Raw genomic sequence first — 18,336 nt, 5'->3', positions numbered from 1 at the left:
GTCAAAACCCTTCTTCAGCCGTTACTTTAGAAGTAAGATGGTTCGACATAACAAAAACCCTGCATGAAACAACGTTTGCAGTGTTGCTATTTTCCCCACAAATAATTGACTTCCACCAGTATAAAATAAGGCCTCCTTTCTTGAGCATTCTAAAATATAGTCAACACTGATTGCACATGAAGGCAGGGTTTCAGCTTTGTGCATTTAAGCCACTTGGGTGAGAGGGGGAATGGGCATTTAAATTCATCAGCCTCTTTAAATTTAATATTTCTTTTTTACAGTTGTCAATTAGTTAATGTGACACAGAAATAGATCATTCCTCCCATCCCTCACCTGCTGGCAGAACAATCGCTTCAGTCCCATTCCCCCTTTCCAGATATCCAGATAACTTTTCAACTTGTAGAAACGAGAACTGCATTTGCTGGTTTACAAAACCAAACAGAAACGTGCTGTAGTAACTCAGCGGGTCAGGCAGCATCTGTGTAGAACGTGGATAGGTGACGTTTTGACTCTGGATCCTTCTTCTTACTGAAGGAGGGGGGGGGGGGGGGGGAGGGAAGAAAGCTGGAAGAAAGGAAGAAGTTACTCTTTCCCTCTCCCATGCCCGTCAATTCCACTTTTGATTCTGTCGTTGCTCAGCTACATCAAGGGTTATTTACAGTATCCAATTAACCTACCAGCACGTCTTTGGGAGACTTCCTGCTGAGAATTCAGTGGTGCAGGTATAATGGAGCCGCTTCAGTTTCTTCCAGTTTCCTTTTTAATAAGGGGAATGTGAATAAAATGGCAATGTTGCAAATTGATTGCTAGTTTTGAAAAACAAAGTGACATCATGAGTTTGTGAAATACACTACTGATACGCTAGTTTTTTTTAAATTAGTTTGGAAATTCACAATAGGAAATACAGAAGAAACCTTTGTGCACAATCCTCTGCAGTCTTATAGTCATACAGTGGAAACAGGCCCTTCGGCTCAACTTATAATCTTACGATCTCACCCACACCAACCAACATGTTCCATCTACACTAGTCCTACTTGCCTGCGATTGACCCATACCCCTCTATACATGTCCTATCCATGTACCTGTCTAATTGCTTCTTAAACGTTGCGCTAGTCCATGCCTCAACCACCTCCTCCCGCAGCTCGTTCCATACATTCACCACTCTATGTGAAAAAGGTACCCCTCAGATTCCTATTAAATCCTTCCCCCTTCGCTGAAACCTATGCCCTCTGCTTCTCGATTCCCCTTCTCTGGGCAAGAGACTGTGCGTCTACCTGGTCTATTCTTCTCTACACCTCTGTAAGATCAGCTGCATTTCAGAAATTGGAGCAGCTCCAGTATCACTCAGATTGGTGTTTGGTATGCAGTGTGGTCCTTGACAATGCAAGGAAAGAAGATCAATAAACTCTACACTAGATAGACCTTAACTTCCAGCTTCTCTCCTTCAATTTGCAAATGAAGCAATCTTGAATTCCTTCATTCTTTTTTTTCCAACAGTGTAAATTGGAAATCAGACACTTTTTTGATTTCTAAAGTAGCTGAAGTATTATTTTGAATTGAAGGGCTCTTTCACGATTATCTGTGGACCTTTATAATCAATGTCTGTGTGTCCCAACAACTGCAATCTTTCATGGATGATGACTTTTCCAGACAATTCCAAAGTTTAAATGTTTTTTTAATCAGCCCTCCTTTCCTTGCATAAATCTCCATTTTTTTATAGATGACCCTCAATAATCGAGCGGCACTGTGGCGCAGCAGTAGAGTTGCTGCCTTACAGCACCAGATCCTGACTATGGATGTTGTCCGTATGGAATTTGTCCCTGACCTGCGTGGGTTTTCTCCGGGTGCTCTAGCTTCCTCCCACACTCCAAAGATGTATAGTTTTGTAGGTTAATTGACTTCGGTAAAAATTGACCTTAGTGTGTGTCTTGGATAGAGTTAGTGTATGGGGATCGCTGGTTGGTGCGGACTCGGTGGGCCGAAGGGCCTGTTTCCACGCTGCATCACTAAACAAAACTAAACAGTCAATCTTAATGCAAAGTTGAGCTGTGAAACATAGAAGCATAGAAATTAGGTGCAGGCGTAGGCCATTCAGCCCTTCGAGCCTGCACCGCCATTCAATATGATCATGGCTGATCATCCAACTCAGTATCCCGTACCTGCCTTCTCTCCATACCCTCTGATCCCCTTAGCCACAAGGGCCACATCTAACTCCCTCTTACAATGTTATATCTGAGACTCTATGTAAAGTAGGTTACCACGGGAGTTTTCTCCTGTTTCCTCCCACATTCTAAAGACGTACAGGTTTGTAGGTTAATTGGCTTCGATAAAATTGCAAATTGTCCCTGGTATGTAAGATAGTGTTAGTGTACGGGCTGATCACTGGTTGGCACAAACTCAGTGGGCCAAAGGGCTTGTTTCCACGTTGTAACTCTGAAGTCTAATGTCTCCAATTTTAAAGTCTAGGGCTCTGCTAGGGCGAGTTGTGTGTTTTACCTTGCCCCAGCTGTTCCAAGTTACCCTGCCCTAGGATCAAACTCAGAATCATCTTCTGCTTTTGATCTATCATGAATTTTAAGCATTCTACAGTCAAAATCATTAATATTTGTTTGAGTTTGAACATAAGAAATGTACCAGCAAGTTTGTTGAAAAACCACAGGGCATCTTATTTTATTAACTGCTTCGTGGCCAAATATAAATCTGAAGATTCATCAAAAGTTCTGCTTATTCAGTGTATCAAAGTGTGTTTCCAGCTGACTACAATTTACACTTGAAGAATGTGAATGATAAACTTCCAAGTTCATGTACACTTGAATTTTGGTATAAAAATTAGATACATTCAGATGTATGTAACAAGCGATGTGAATGTTAAACAAATTGAATAGTTACTTTAATGGCCATAATTTTAGACCATGTGAAACACCGATCACTTAAATCAACCATCAACAGAAGTAATTGATAGAACCATCATGGCTGCTTTCTCATTTCATCTTTTCAAATTTGATCAATTGCTGCTGTTCACTACTCAACTGCAAGTACCAAAAATTTGAAATAAATTAATGCAAGAAAATAAAATTCAGTACAATACAATGATGCTAGTGGCGTGATCGCATTTACTTTCTCCTTTCTAGCTGCCTATCCACTCCTTATATTTGAGCCCATCTGTTTGTTTCCAGACCTCTTTCGTCATCCTTCCATCAAGGATGGCACAGAGGCGCATTGATAGAGTTGCTGCCTTACAGCGCCAGAGACCCAGATTCAATCCTGACGACGGGTGGTGAACAGTTTGCACGTTCTCCCTGTGACTGCGTGGGTTTTACTCGGCTGCTCCACAGTTTCCTCCCACGTTTCAAAGACGTACAGGTTAATAGGTTAAATGGCTTATGTAAATTCTAAATTGTCCCTCGCATATGAAGGATAGTGATAGTGCACAGGGTGATCGCTGGTTGGCGCAGACATGGTGGGACGAAGAGCCTGTTTCCACGCTGTATTTCTAAAATCTAATTCTTCGGCCAAGAATGCACTTTATTTCAACCACCACAAATCCACCTTTTTCCAGCATATAGACAAATAAAAACAAATGAATTTGAGTCATCGCAGAACACCCAATCATACAGGTACCGCCAGTAACCGGCATTGCAACCATTTCTACAAGAGATGTACAGTTGGAGAAAAATCCTAACATCAATGACACAACATTTCTTTTGAACTTTAAAACTAGATAATAATAAAATAACAATTAATGTTTAAAATGCTACTTTATCAAAAGCTGACTTCACAGGACATAATAAAACAGCTTTTTTTGATGAAAATATCTGATTTCTCCTTAATCTTCTTAGTAAAATTCTTCGACATTACATAAATGGTCATTAAGCTGGGAAAGACACAAAATGTTGAGGTGATTCAGCGAGTCAGGAACCTTTCCTGAATCAAAATGTCACCATGCTCTCCAGGAATGCTGCCTGACGGCTGAGTTACTCCAGCATTTTGTATCTTTCCTTGGTGAAGCAGCATCTTCAGTTTCTTATTTCAATATTGAATATTAAGCTATTCTCGTTGCAGCATGCAAAATAGTACCTTTCTTGTATGTTTTACCGATTAATATTTATATATAATTCCCCTTCGCTACAAGCTGTTTGGAATGACGTTGTAGCTAGTGAGTGTAACAACTTTATTTTTGTCATATTGATACTTTCCATACTTTACAATATTTGCCTGCAACTAAACATAGCTTTGAGCCATCCACCTTTTTCTTTCGTATCTATTGCACTTGAGTTTGGCATGATTGGATTTATGTATAAGCATAATCTGATTTATGTATTGCATAATCTGATTTAGAGTCATATATTTTCTCCATGTGTTCTGGTTTCCTCCCATATCCTAAAGACGTGCAGGTTTTCAGGTTAATCGGCCTCTGTAAATTGCGCATTGTGTGCAGGACAGAACAAGTATACGTGATCACTGGCTGGCGTGAAATCAATGGGCCGAGGGGCCTGTTTATCTCTAAAACCAAACTAAAAAGACGTCTTCAAAAAGAAGAAATTAATTGAAATAGAAAATTGCAGAGATATAATTTTCTAAATTAAACTTGATTACTTCTAATTTGTCATAACTTATTAAAAACCGTTAACACTTTACTCCTTAGAATTATTTTTGAAGTCACAGTTTTTTCATTGGATGGAAGCATTGTTCACTCAGCTTCTTTTAACTCCTGAGTTTCTGCTTTTAACTAAGCATTTGAGTTCTACAAAATTTTTCATTACATTTTCTTGATTATGTTGGAAATTTCACTTATTCCCAAGTTCTGGTCACAGCTGTTCATTGTTTGGTGATGAAGAATTGTATATAGAAATAACCTCACAAAATCATCCTTGGCTAGTTTCACTTTCTATACCCAACGAAAATCCCATTTCTTGAGATAGTAATTTTGTTTTTAGAGACTATCAATATTAACTTTTTTTAAATTTCCGTTTCTGCTCATTTTCCCGTCTATCCTTCCTCCCATCCTTCCTGCCTGCCTCCTTCCACCTCAATTATTTTCCTCCTTCCACCATTCCTCCGCCTTCCCTTTCTCTTCGCCATTTTAATGCCAATTTCCAGTTCGACAATCCGACCCTATACATCTGTAGCTCACGGCCTCTGTGCAAATGTTTAAGAAAGAACTGCAGATGCTGGAAAAATTGAAGGTATTTGAACAATTGAAGGCATTCTATGGAGAGAAGGAATAGGCGACGTCTCGACCCGAAACGTTGCTTATTCTTTCTCTCCAAGGCTGCTGCCTCACCCGTTGAGCCTCTGTGCAAATGAACGTTTTCATCCATTTCACTTACAAATGGAAAATGAAGCAATACCGAATTAGATTATTTACTTTAATACGTTTGATCAAAATAAATGAAGGTACACCTTCAACGACTTGTAAAATTAGAAGATATCTTGGCATTGCAGGTAAACTATTGTGTTCAATTAAAAAAAATCTTCTGAATGCTAAATGGATGAAGGCTTTTCAAAATTGAGGCTTTTTAATGAAAAACATAATTTGATTTTCACAAGCCTCAATCACAGCAGCCTCATTAAAAACATATTACCCAAGAGCTGTAGAAACTGGTTATATAATTATACTAATTATTAATTTCTGAATCTGAAGCTATTGAATTAAGATAATTTTAGTTTGCATTTCATTTACTAAATGTAGTCTTTTGAATGGAGCAAACTACAGTCATTCGCAAGACATTCCGTTTATGGCTCTCAGGCATTGTGTGTGATTATGAAGTGTAATCTTGATCACTGTTTATTTTGTTTCAGATTGCCTTAATGTAATGAGAAAAATTAAAATAAATGATCGCACTTGCAGCCAATAACATACTAATTGAACCTGAAAAGCTAAGATTATTTACCAATGAGTGTACAAATTTAGCATCCCTAATCTTGTTATAAAAAGACTTTCTATCTGCGTAGATCAGTATGGGTTTGTTGCCTGGGGTTGGAATTGATCCAGCCACTGAGGTCTCCCTTAAGGTCAGAAGGTTACATGGCTTTGCAGAGGCCAGCAATTAGCAAATTGTCACTTGTGGTTATTTACATTGGCAGCATCTTGTAAGCAAGTATTTGATTGACAGGTCAACAGGTCAATGGGTCTTATCTGAACCTGTGACCTATTGGGTTAGCGGGGATAACTCAAACAGCTTGCAGCATTAATATCATGCATCGTAATTTGTTACCGATTAACCATTACCCTTGAAAAACAGGTGTTTTAAGCATGTCATTCTAGAAGAGGACACTTTTTCAAAAAAATATATGCTGTTATGCAGCAAGAGTGCATTTCAGATATCTACACAGGCAAACAAACACCAAATGCAGAATGTGTTTCCTTGTAGGAAGTTCTGTTTTGGATATAACTCGCTATGGGAAGTTAAAAGTATTATTTCTATGATGAGGGTGGTTTTATACTTCATCACATATTGTGTACATTATGAATGTTGGAAAAAAAGGGTGGGCTGAGATGGTGACACGCTTACAAAGTAGATTAGAATTAGCATTGGATGGAATAAAAGAGGAGGAAAACAAAACTTCCACCTATCGAATGTTCACTGATAGCAGCTACATCACGAACAGGAACTTATGTAAGGGTTATGTTCCGTAAACCGTAACGCAAGTCAGATTTTACGCCAGAATTATCGACTGTGTCTGTATTCACTGAGAGTATTAACCGTCTCAGCAGCGTACGGCTATGTCCGGGGCACTTCCTGCGGCGCGCGGCCTCCTGGGTAAGGATCACTACCATTGCCGACTTGTTCCAGATGTAAAATCGAGTGATGGTACTGTGGTGTGGAAATTACAAACAGCCTTGATTGCACTAGGATAGACACTGAGTTAGGATGACCAGCTGAGTTACTCCAGCATTTTGTGTCTATCTTCGGTATAACCCAGCATCTACACTTTATTTTTATTGTATTGATTGCACTAGGGACTGAGTACAGAATTCCTTACATAAGTGCAAGTCTACATAAGTCGCCTATTGCGTAGGTCGGGGAGTGTCCGTATATAGAGTAACTCAGCGGGTCCAGGCAGCATCTGTGGAGAACAAAGATAGGTGACGTTTCAGGTCGGGATCCTTCTTCAGACTCAGACAAAACTGGAAAACATTTCCGCAAAACTGACTTATTCTTCCTCATGTCTCTGACATGCAGAGATTTCATTTTTTTATGTATAATGGTAAGTCATATGAAAAATGATCATAGATGAAGATGTTTAACTAAGTTAGGAGAGGGAACTGCAGCAGGCCATTCAGTTGCTTGTGCCAAATCTGCCATTCAGTAACTCCGTGGCCGAATTGCTTTACCACCTACCCCCAGTATCCTTTCTTTCATTCCGCTACTTATCAGGAACCTCTCTAACCCTGTCTTAAAAATACTCTGTCGCTGCTTCCATGGCCCCTTGAAAGACTCATGACAGCCCAAAGGTAAAGTCTTAAATGGAAGACTTTTCCACGAAAGGACACAAAATGCTGGAATGACTGAGCGAGTGAAGGTAATATCTCTGGAGAACATGGATAGGTGACGTTTTGGGTCGGGACTCTTCTTCAGACTCAAAATAAGATTGGAAAACAATTCCACAAATCTGGAAAACAGCTGATTTCTTCTTTCTCATGGGGTGTTGTCTGATGTGGTGGCCTGCAAAGATTTTGTTTTGTTTTTATATAGTATGGCAAGTTCTATGAAAAGTCATCCAAGATGAACATATTTATCTCCCGTGCTTTGCAAACATTAGATCCATGAGGAAATTTCTACTAATTCACCAAAATTAGGGCCTGTTGTGCTATTTCAGTTGGCTGCATTAACTGTCATTGGAACTCTTCCAAATGAGATTGACATTTTTATCCAGTGGGATCAAACAAAATAGAAATTATGTTGATTACCAAAATCTATCAGACATGTAAGATATTTATCGTATCATTTTGGACCGGATCTGAGTCCAAGTTCCATTAGCAGCCTGCATGCATTACAGTTTTAGTTTAGTTTAGTTTAGAGATACAACGTGGAAACAGGCCCTTCAGCCCACTGAGTCCACATTGACCAGCAATCCACATATACTAGCCCTATCCTACACATTTAGGACCATGTACAATTCTTAACAAAGCCAATGAATATATAAAACTACGTCTTTGGAATGTTGAAGGAAACTGGGGCACCTGGAGAAACCCACGCGGTCACTGGGAGAATATACAATTTCCGCACAGACAGCAGCCATAGTCAGGATCGAACCTAAGTCCCTGGCTGTGGAAGGCAGCAACACTACCGCTGTACCACCGTGCCAATGTAACTTACTACCAACAGTAGACACAAAATGCAGGAGTAACTCAGCGGGACAGGCAGCATCTCTGGAGAGAAGGAATGGGCGACGTTTCGGGTCGAGACCCTTCTTCAGACTGAAACTTCTCGACCCGAAACGTCGCCCATTCCTTCTCTCCAGAGATGCTGCCTCACCTGCTGAGTCACTCCAGCATTTTGTGTCCACCTTCAATTTAAACCAGCATCTGCAGTTCTTTCTTGCGCATTGCTGCCAACGATGATATCCCCGTACCTAAGAGCATGCTTAGTTTTTTGTGAATCTATCATTGACAGTTTGTGTCATATTGTCAGGCTGTTCATTGATTACAGCTCGGCATTTAATACAATCATCCTCTCCAAGTTGGTTACCAAACTCGCAGAACTGGCTCTCTGCACATCCCTCTGCAATTGGATCCTCAACTTCCTCATTCACAGACCACAGTCTGTTTGTATTGGTGGAAATGTGTCATACTCGATAACAATCAGCACGGGAGCACCTCAAGGCTACGTGCTCAGCCCCCTGCTGTACTCACTCTATATCATGACTGCATAGCCGGTCATAGTGCGAACTCCATCATCAAGTTCGATGACGACACCACTGTTGTGGGATGTATCACTGATGGGGATGAGTCGGAATATAGAAGAGAGATCGAGCTACTGTCCATATGGTGCCAGCGCAATAACCTGGCCCTCAACCCCAGCAAAACCAAGGAACTGATTGTGGACTTTGGAAGGAGTAGGATGGGGACCCACAGTCCCGTTTATATCAACGGGTCGATGGTTGAAAGGGTCAAGAGCTTCAAATTCCTGAAAATGTGCCCTTCAAAAATTTGGCAGTTTATATAGCAATAAAACTAAACTGCAGACATTAGAAAACAGATATCTGCCTCATGATTAATTGGGTTCATATTTCAGTGACAATAATTAAGCAATTGTGTGCGGAGAATCTTTTTCCATAGTCTTATTTAATTTACTTTCTATGTGTAGTTTGAATAGAAAAAATGTATTTTGTAAAAGAATAGATAGGTCAATCATAATTAATTTTATTTTCTATATGTAGTTAAATGTATTGTATTTGGTAAAGGAATAGATAGTTTTTATGGACATTTTCAACCTCTCACTTCTGAGGTTCAAAAGGGCATCAATTATACCAGTGCCCAAGAAGAGCGAGGTGATGTGCCTCAATGACTATCGACCAGTGGCACTAACGCCTGTGGTGATGAAGTGCTTTGAGAGGTTGATCGTGGAGCAAATTAACTCCTACCTCGACAAAAACCTGGACTGGGCGTGCACATCTCTGAAGATCTTTCCTGGTCCGAGAACACTAATGCAATTATTAAGAAAGCTCATCAGCACCTCTATTTCCTGAGAAGATTATGGAGAGTTGGTTTGTCAAGGAGGACTCTCTCTAACTTCTACAGGTGCGCAGTAGAGAGCATGCTGATGGGTTGCATCATGGTTTGGTTCAGCAACTTGAGCGCCCTGGAGAGGAAATGACTACAAAAAGTAGTAAACACTGCCCAGTCCATCATCGGCTCTGACCTCCCTTCCATCGATGGGATCTATCGCAGTCGCTGCCTCAAAAAGGCTGGCAATATCATCAAGGACCCACACCATCCTGGCCACACACTCATCTCCCTGCTACCTTCAAGTAGAAGGTACAGGAGCCTGAAGACTGCAACAACCAGGTTCAGGAATAGCTGCTTCCCCACAGCCATCAGAGTATTAAACTCGGCTCGGACAAAACTCTGAACATTAATAACCCATTATCTGTTATTTGCACTTGATCAGTTTATTTATTCATGTGTGTATTTACGTATTTAATGGTATATGGACACACTGATCTGTTTTGTAGTCAATGCCTACTATGTTCTGTTGTGCTGAAGCAAAGCAAGAATTTCATTGTCCTGTCAGGGACACATGACAATAAACTCTCTTGACTTGACTTCTTGAGATAGGAATAACAGCTATATGATAAACATTTGACAATAGGACATAATTGCACTGTGTGTGTGTGTGTGTGGGATCTCTGCTTGAGGATTTTGATTACATGCACAATAGTAAATGTTTTCTGTCATTCTGTAGTGTGTGTGTGTGTATATAAACACAGTGGTAGATCTTCATTGTGCAATGCATGTGCCAAATGTGGGATGCATTAATGAAGGTATATGAAACCTTTTCTCAAATTCTGTCAATGGAACCAAATTTCATGCACTGAATGGAATGATTAGATGTTACAACATTGTGTTTATCATACATATCAGAAGGCCAATTTTTACCATGCACTTTTTATTCTTTTTGATTGATTTGTTTTTTAAAGTGTCTCTTTCTTCTTGATGGAGTTTGGCATTTTACTAATTAATTTCATTTATCCTCTTAGATTGGCGATGAGATATTTTGTGCAGGACAAATAGGTTTGGTCCCATGCACCATGCAGCTTATCGAAGGAGGTGTCAGGCCTGAAGCTGCTCTCTCTCTAAACCATGTGCAGAAAATTCTGCAAGCAACAAAAAGTGGAACAAAACTGAGCAATATCTTGCTGGCAAACTGTTACGTCACAGACAAGAAATACATCGCCGCTGTTCAAAATTTTTGGCAAAAAGCAATAAAAGAAGACTTAGAGGAGGTAAGAATTGGTGTTCCTCTGATGCTTCCACTTACACCAACAATCACTGGAACTGAATGATTCAAAATATCATTTAAATTCTCACTTGCATTTCATATTGTTAGAACAAGTCAAATGTACAAATTCTAATCCCACAAAAATTAATTTACTTTAGTCAATCACAGTTAAAAACAAAATAGTGTTCATTTGCAGTTTCAAGCAAAAGGGAACTCGGAGACAAGCGAGGATAAGCAAATTTAAAAATGCGCCAGAGAATAAAACATATAATACATGAAAAATAACTTGGATTTTGCTGTGATTCAACAATTCTGATGCAATTCCTCTTGACATCCAGTGGGACTGCAATGTTCTGTGTCCATAGGGAAGATTGTTGAGAAATGAGAAAATAAGTATTTTGTGAATTACGTTTCAAGTCACTTGAATCAAATGATTATTAAGATGTTGTATTTTAGATGCTCACATGGAAGTAGCATTTTTTTCTGCTAGTTTCCTGCTCTCCCCGTGTGTGTGTGTGTGTGTGTGTGTGTGTGTGTGTGTGTGTGTGTGTGTGTGTGTGTGTGTGTTTTGCACCAATGAAAAGCCACAAAGAGGTGTTTTTTTTGTAATTACATGTTCTTAATGACTGATTTATGTGACTGGGTGTTTTTATTTCTTCCTCCTCCTCAATATAATATCCACTGCTTCCTCAACATGTTAATGTGTAGTTAAGTTCAGAGTCTATGATTTATCCGATCTGATACAAGCTGAGTTTAAAATACATTCAAACCTGAGAACCTAGCTTAAATCCTGAGCACTAAAGCCTAATGTTCTACAACTAATGTGACGCCTTGGGCAGTTTTAAAGGTTTCTTTCATTTTAAGCTGTGACTCCAAGTCACATCTCATCTGCTAAAGTGGAAGTTAAGTTGTAATATTGATCTATGCCAGCAGACCAATGAAAATTATCAACACCACATTTGCTCAGGTTTCAGTGTGAGACAAGTTCCTTAGGGTATAACATTCAGCCTTGGTGCGTTTGATACTGGAAATGAAACAAGAAATTATTAGTTCATTTTTACAGCTTCATTTAGGTGCAAGCATTGGTTCTGTACAGAAAAGAGAATTCTTCAGAGTATAATATGGAATAAATTGAGAAACTATTCCTCATTATAGTTCAGTTTTGTTTATCTCTCATTGAGATGCGTTGCAAGTTTCACTGCCTTTTTTAAGGGCCTATCATTGACATTTATCGTGTTGTAGAAGGAAAGTATGTGCATTTCAAGTCAATGTTGGCTTTCCAAACAATCCTATCAATCCCCAATTACTCCCATGTAATCTATTTTCTCTCAGCGGAACGGTGGCACAATGGTAGAGTTGCTGCCTTCCAGTGCCAGAGGCCCGGGTTCGATCCTGACTGCGGGTGCTGTCTGTAAGGAGTTTGTACTTTCTCCCTGAGACCACGTGGGTTTTCTCTGGGTGCTCTGGTTTCCTCCTACATTCGAAATATGTACAGGTTTGTAGGATGATTTGGCTTTGGTAAAAATTGTAAAATTGTCCCTAGTATGTAGGATAGTGCTAGTGTATGGGGATTGCTGGAAGGCTTGGACTGGGTGGGCCTGTTTCTGCCCTGTATCTCTAAGCTAAACATGGAACTTAACTCCTCCCTGTTTCTAATTTGCTACATACCTCCAGTCTTTTCCCCCTCATCTTAAGCCTATTCTCTCTTTTTTACTCCTCAGCCTGGGGTTAATAAACAGTTGCTATTCACCTAATGTATGCCCTTTTGGTTGCTCCTCACTTCTACACTCCAGCAAAAATAGATCCAGCAGAACTAGCTTCTCCTTAAAACTCAAATTCTCAAGATCTGATATCATCCTCATAATTCTTTTGTGCACCCTTTCCTTTGATGAGGGCAAAGCCGTAGACATTGTCTATGTTTAGACTGGAGGCATATTACTAATGGTGTGCCTCAGGGATCAGTGCTCGGCCCATTGCTGGTCATGGTTTATATCAACAATTTGGATGAGAATGCACAAGACATCATTAGTAAATTTGCAGATGACACTAAAGTGGGTGGATTTGTAGATAGCGAAGGTTGTTTTAAAAAAATTAGGGCTGGATCTTGACCGGTTGGGCTTAATGGGCTGAGGGATGTTTAATGGAGTTTAAGGCAGATAAGTGCAAGTTTTGCATTTTGGGAAGTCAAACTGAGGGAGGACCTTCATAGTGAATGGCAGGCCTCCGGGGAAGGTTGTAGAGCAGAGGTGCGTACACAGTTCCCTGGAAGTGGCATCATAGGTGGATGGGACGGTCAAGAAGGCTTTGGTACATTGGCTTTCATCGGTCTATAGAAGTATAGAAATTGGGATGTTATGTTACAGTTGTATGAGACATTGGCGAGGAAGCAGTTGGAACATTGACTTTAGTTTTGGTCACCATGCTATAGGAAGGACGTCATTAAGCGTGGAAGAGTGCAAAGAAGTTTTATGAGATCTTTCGAAGTTGAGGACCTGAACAATGGGGAGCAATTGGGCAGGCTAGGACTTTATTCTTTGGAGCCTAGGAGCTCCCACACAATGCATTGCCCCTCTTCAGATTGTGTTGGCAGGTTCAGAATGACTGTAAAACGGGTCCTGCCATTTGTTAGGACAAGAGTTTGTTGGGCAGAATGAGGCAAGCAAATAACCAGTAAATCATGGCTACTGTAGACCTCCAAAACAAGGGGGAAAATTAGATAGGCAAGCTTGGATTCATTTCTGAGCAAAACTTCAAGGATGCATTTAAACATCAAGAACAATCTGATTTTTGAAACAAGGTCAATTTGCACTGATTGTTTGAAACCAGAGCCTGGGTACCAATCTGACTATGGGTGCTGCGTGTACAAATATTTTATGTTTTCTCTGTGACTATGTGGGCTTTCTCCTGGTGCTCTGGTTTCCTCCCACATTCCAAAGACATACCAGTTTGTAGGCTAATTGGCTTCTGTAAATTGCCCCTTGTGTGTAGGATGCGAAACTGGGATAACATAGAACTAGTGTATGGGTAATTGTCAGTCGGTGAGGACTCGGGGGGCAAAGAGCCTGTTTCTACGCTGTATCTCTAAATTAAACAAAACTTACCTAAAAAAAAAATACCAAGTGCTGGAGCATCTCTGGAGAACTTGCGTAGGTGACATTTCAGATCATAGCCCTTCTTCTGAACCTTACCTCTTTGCATTGCAAAAAGTTGGAGTAGATATTTGTTAAAAGCTGAAGGTACACAAAAAAGCTGGAGAAACTCAGCGGGTGCAGCAGCATCTATGGAGCGAAGGAAAAAGGCCAGGTTTCGGCCCGAAAAGGTTGCCTTTTTCCTTCGCTCCATAGATGCTGCTGCACCCGCTGAGTTTCTCCAGCTTTTTTGTGTACCTTCGATTTTCCAGCATCTGCAGTTCCTTCTTAAACACTTTGTTAAAAGCTGGTTTGCTCCTTTGCTAGAGTTGGTATGTACTTTCACCTTGGAAAGAAGAATACTTTATGATATTCTATCATTTTTAAAACCATCATTGAATTAGGCATTTTCCAATTGCACAAAAACATAAAGCTAATTGCAATAATTGACCTTTCAGCTAATTAGGATGTACTTGCATTTTAAAGACTCAATCATTATTACCCAATTAACAATACTTTTCAAAATCAATAAATCTCAAACAAATGTAATCAATTCTAATCCTTCTGCAATACACATCTTAGTGATTAATGCCACTGTCACCATTCTCAGAAAGTTGCTTGGAAACTGAAATGCAACAAAACACAGGTGGGACCAGAAGTCCAATGCAATTTCTCCAAACACACGTTTGAGATCAGATAATAATTTTTTTTTTTTTTTCAATTTTGCAATCACCATCTGGGTCCCAAATAGTTTACAGTTTATCTATCTTTATCACTCCATACTTTAGAATTTTACCAATCGCCTATTTCTTTTGAGCAAGTAAAACTGCAGTTGACTAGAAAAAGTAGTCAATTGTGCATTTCTGTGGTACGTCAAAATAATACATCTCTAGATTTTGTCATTTAGCTTGTTAGACTTTAGAGATTCAGCGCAGAAACAGTCCCTTCGGCCCACAGAGTCCGCGCTGACCCCATACACTAATACTATCCTACACACCAGAGACAATTTATAATTTTACTAAAGAAGAAGAGCTAACTCCACTGCTCCGGGCTGGTTTCCCGTCAGTCCAGGGCTGTTGGTTAACCCGGCGGGACAGACAGAGTTGAGCTGGAGTTGGAGCTTCTTCTCCGTGCTGGCTGTAAGCCTGGGCCGCCCACCACTGCTCTGGGCTGGTGTCTTGTCAGCCTATGGTCACCCTGGACATCTCCGGCCACCCCGGACAGGGATGGGACATTCGGGAGGGGACGGGGACGGTCCAGTAGCAATTCAACAGCGGCTGGAAACCCGGGTTCGATACTGACTACGGATGAAACACAGGTCTGTATACATGCAGCAGCACTGCTGCTGAGAATGTTAATCACGAGTGACCTTTGACAAATTATTCCTTGCGTTTTTCGGAATACCGAACTCACTTATTGTCTTTGCACAAAATCTCAGTGACCTTAGGTGTTAATTGAACCTGAAAAATTACAATTATTTGATTGTGATTCACTTCGCAAAGATTATTGATTTTGTAGGTTATGAGCTGCCCACTATGTGGAATACGCAATAGTTTGTAGAGATTTCTGTATTCAGGTGTGCTCTTAGTTAGTAAATGAGCTCAATAGAATTATTTGTTTTCCTGAATTTAACACTAGCTGTTTGTTGAATACTGGGGCAGGGAAATCAATTATTAGAAAGAGATATGATTCTGATATTTAGACTGGTGAGAATATTATTATGGAAAGATATCTGTGATTTATTTTTGAAATTTACAGAGTGGGATTTAACATTGCAACCATGATCTAAACTGCCCCAGACAATGTTGTAAGTGTTGCAGTTCTGTGCAGCTATCTTTCTGTTAATTAAAAGAGCAATCGTGAATCTGTGTACTTCCCCAAATGACATCTGACTCGTGAATGGAATTTTAAATTCTCCAAGAAACTTCTCCTGGGTTGGTTTTATGCTAATTATCCGTTGTAATTGCTCTTCTGGGAGAAATAAAAATCCACTCAACGCATCCATGTTTGCTTCGTATTTGATGTTTTTTTTGGCATCCTCTGATTTTCTGACAAAGTTTGGGCCACTATGTTTGCGCTTGTAAATTTAGCCCACAGCTGGCTGTTCTGAAGAACCAAGCGTAATTCTTCAGCTGTGGAATGTGGAAATGGGAAAAATTGTCATGTAATATTTAAACACAGGATGTGATCACAGATATGAACCTGCCTCGGATATCTTTTCAGGCTCGGTGACACCAGTGGTTGCTAAAAATGTCATAAGAATCCCTCCTTGTGGCTCAAACTCAATATTCCACCTTGTGCATTATATGTTTTTAATTACCAAAGGAAAACCAAATAAATCAAGGGTGGCACAGTGGTGCAGCGGTGATTACTGTCTTACAGTGCCAGAGACCCGGGTTAACCCAAAAAGGCAAGGATTACTGGTCTTAATGTTTAAGAAAGAACTGCAGATGCTGGAAAATTGAAGGTACACAAAAATGCTGGAGAAACTCAATGGGTGCAGCAGCATCTATGGAGCGAAAGAAATAGGCAACGTTTCGGGCCGAAACCCTTCTTCAGACTGATCGGGGGTGGGGGGGCGGGGAGAAGAGAGGAAAAAGGAGGAGGAGCCCGAAGGCTGGAGGATGGGAGGAGACAGCAGGAGGGCTGAGGAATGGGAGGAGACAGCAAGGACTAACAAAATTGGGAGAATTCGATGTTCATGCCCCCAGGATGCAGACTCCCCAAGCGGAATATGAGGTGCTGTTCCTCCAATTTCCGGTGTTGCTCGCTCTGGCCATGGAGGAGACCCAGGACAGAGAGGTCGGATATGGAATGGGAGGGGGAGTTGAAGTGCTGAGCCACCCGGGAGGTCAGGTTGGTTATTGCGGACCGAACGGAGGTGTTCGGCGAAACGATCGCCCAACCTCCGCTTGGTCTCACCGATATAGATCTGCTGACATCTAGAGCAGCGGATGCAATAGACGAGGTTGGAGGATATGCAGGTAAACCTCCGTCGCACCTGGAACGACTGTTTGGGTCTTTGAATGGAGTCGAGGGGGGAGGTAAAGGGACAAGTGTTGCATCTCTAATGGTTGCAAGGGAAAGTGCCCGGGGAGGGGGTGGTACGGGAGGGAAGGGAAGAATTGGCAATGGAGTTATGGGGGGAGCGGTCTTTGCGGAAGGCAGATATGGGGTCTTTACTGGTCTTAATGATTACAGGCCTGTTGCACTGACCTCTGTAGTCATGAAGACCCTTGAAAGGGTTGTGCTGGCCAAGCTGAAAAATATCACAAACCCCCTGCTGGACCCTCTGCAGTTTGCATATCGGGCCAATAGATCTGTGAATAACGCAGTCACAGCTGGCGTCCTGGTGAAATCGCAACAACCTAGAGCTCAATGCTCTTAAGACAGTGGAATTGATAGTAGACTTTAGGAGAGCTCCCCCTCCCCTCACCCCACTCACCATCAACAACACCACAGTCACATCTGTGGAGTCTTTTAAGTTCCTGGGAACCATCATCTCCAAGGACCTTAGGGGGCTACCATCGACTCCACAGTCAAAAAGGCACAAAAGAGGATGTACCTCCTGCGGCAGCTGAGGAAGCATAACCTGCCACAGGCAATCAGGGTCCAATTCTAAACGGCCATCGTAGAGTCTGTCCTCACCTTCTCTATCATGGCCTGGTTTGGCTCAGCCACCAAGCACAACATCCGGAGGCTGCAGCAAATCGTCCGATCAGCTGTGTAGGTTATTGGCTGCGACCTTCCCTCCATTGACAAACTGTACACTGCAAGGGCCAGGAAGCAAGGGTAAGATAATCTCTGACCCCTCTCACCCTGGCTACAAACTCTTTGAATCACTTCCCTCTGACGACTCCGGACTGTCAAAGCTGCCACAGCCGGACTTAAAAACAGCTTTTCTCCACGAGTAATATCATTATGTTTAAGAAACATTTGGACAGGTACTTGGATAGGATAGGCTTAGAAGGTTATTGGTCAACCCTGGACAGGTAGGACATGTAGATGGGGCATGTTGGGTCGAAGGGCCTGTTTCCACGCTATATGACTATGACTCCACCAGGTAGCATCTCTGGCAATGAGTCCCTAATTCTACTTAGACATGTTGGGCCGGCCACACATCATTTGCTTGGCCAAAGGAAATTTTTGAAATGGACACCACATACTCGGTTCTGACCTGCTAACAGCTTACTGGATGGACAGAGGAAAATATTCAAGGATGTTCCCAAAAACTCTTTGGAAAAAGTACAAAATCCTCC

At 41.2% G+C, this 18,336-nt stretch overlaps 1 protein-coding gene across 3 annotated transcripts in view; it reads left to right on the top strand.

The window, feature by feature from the left end:
• dph6 (diphthamine biosynthesis 6) overlaps positions 1–18,336 on the top strand; it is a 264,965-nt gene that overhangs the window by 184,624 nt on the left and 62,005 nt on the right. For all 3 annotated transcript variants that reach the window (XM_055640695.1, XM_055640694.1, XM_055640696.1), the window contains one exon: positions 10,708–10,953. In XM_055640695.1, the coding sequence (XP_055496670.1) occupies positions 10,708–10,953 (246 nt within the window). The remainder of the gene's footprint in view (positions 1–10,707; positions 10,954–18,336) is intronic.

Source organism: Leucoraja erinacea, chromosome 9 (assembly GCF_028641065.1).
Source record: "Leucoraja erinacea ecotype New England chromosome 9, Leri_hhj_1, whole genome shotgun sequence".
Lineage (NCBI taxonomy): Eukaryota > Metazoa > Chordata > Chondrichthyes > Rajiformes > Rajidae > Leucoraja > Leucoraja erinaceus.
Note: the sequence above shows the minus strand (reverse complement) of the source record. Positions and strands in the feature narration are given on the sequence as shown.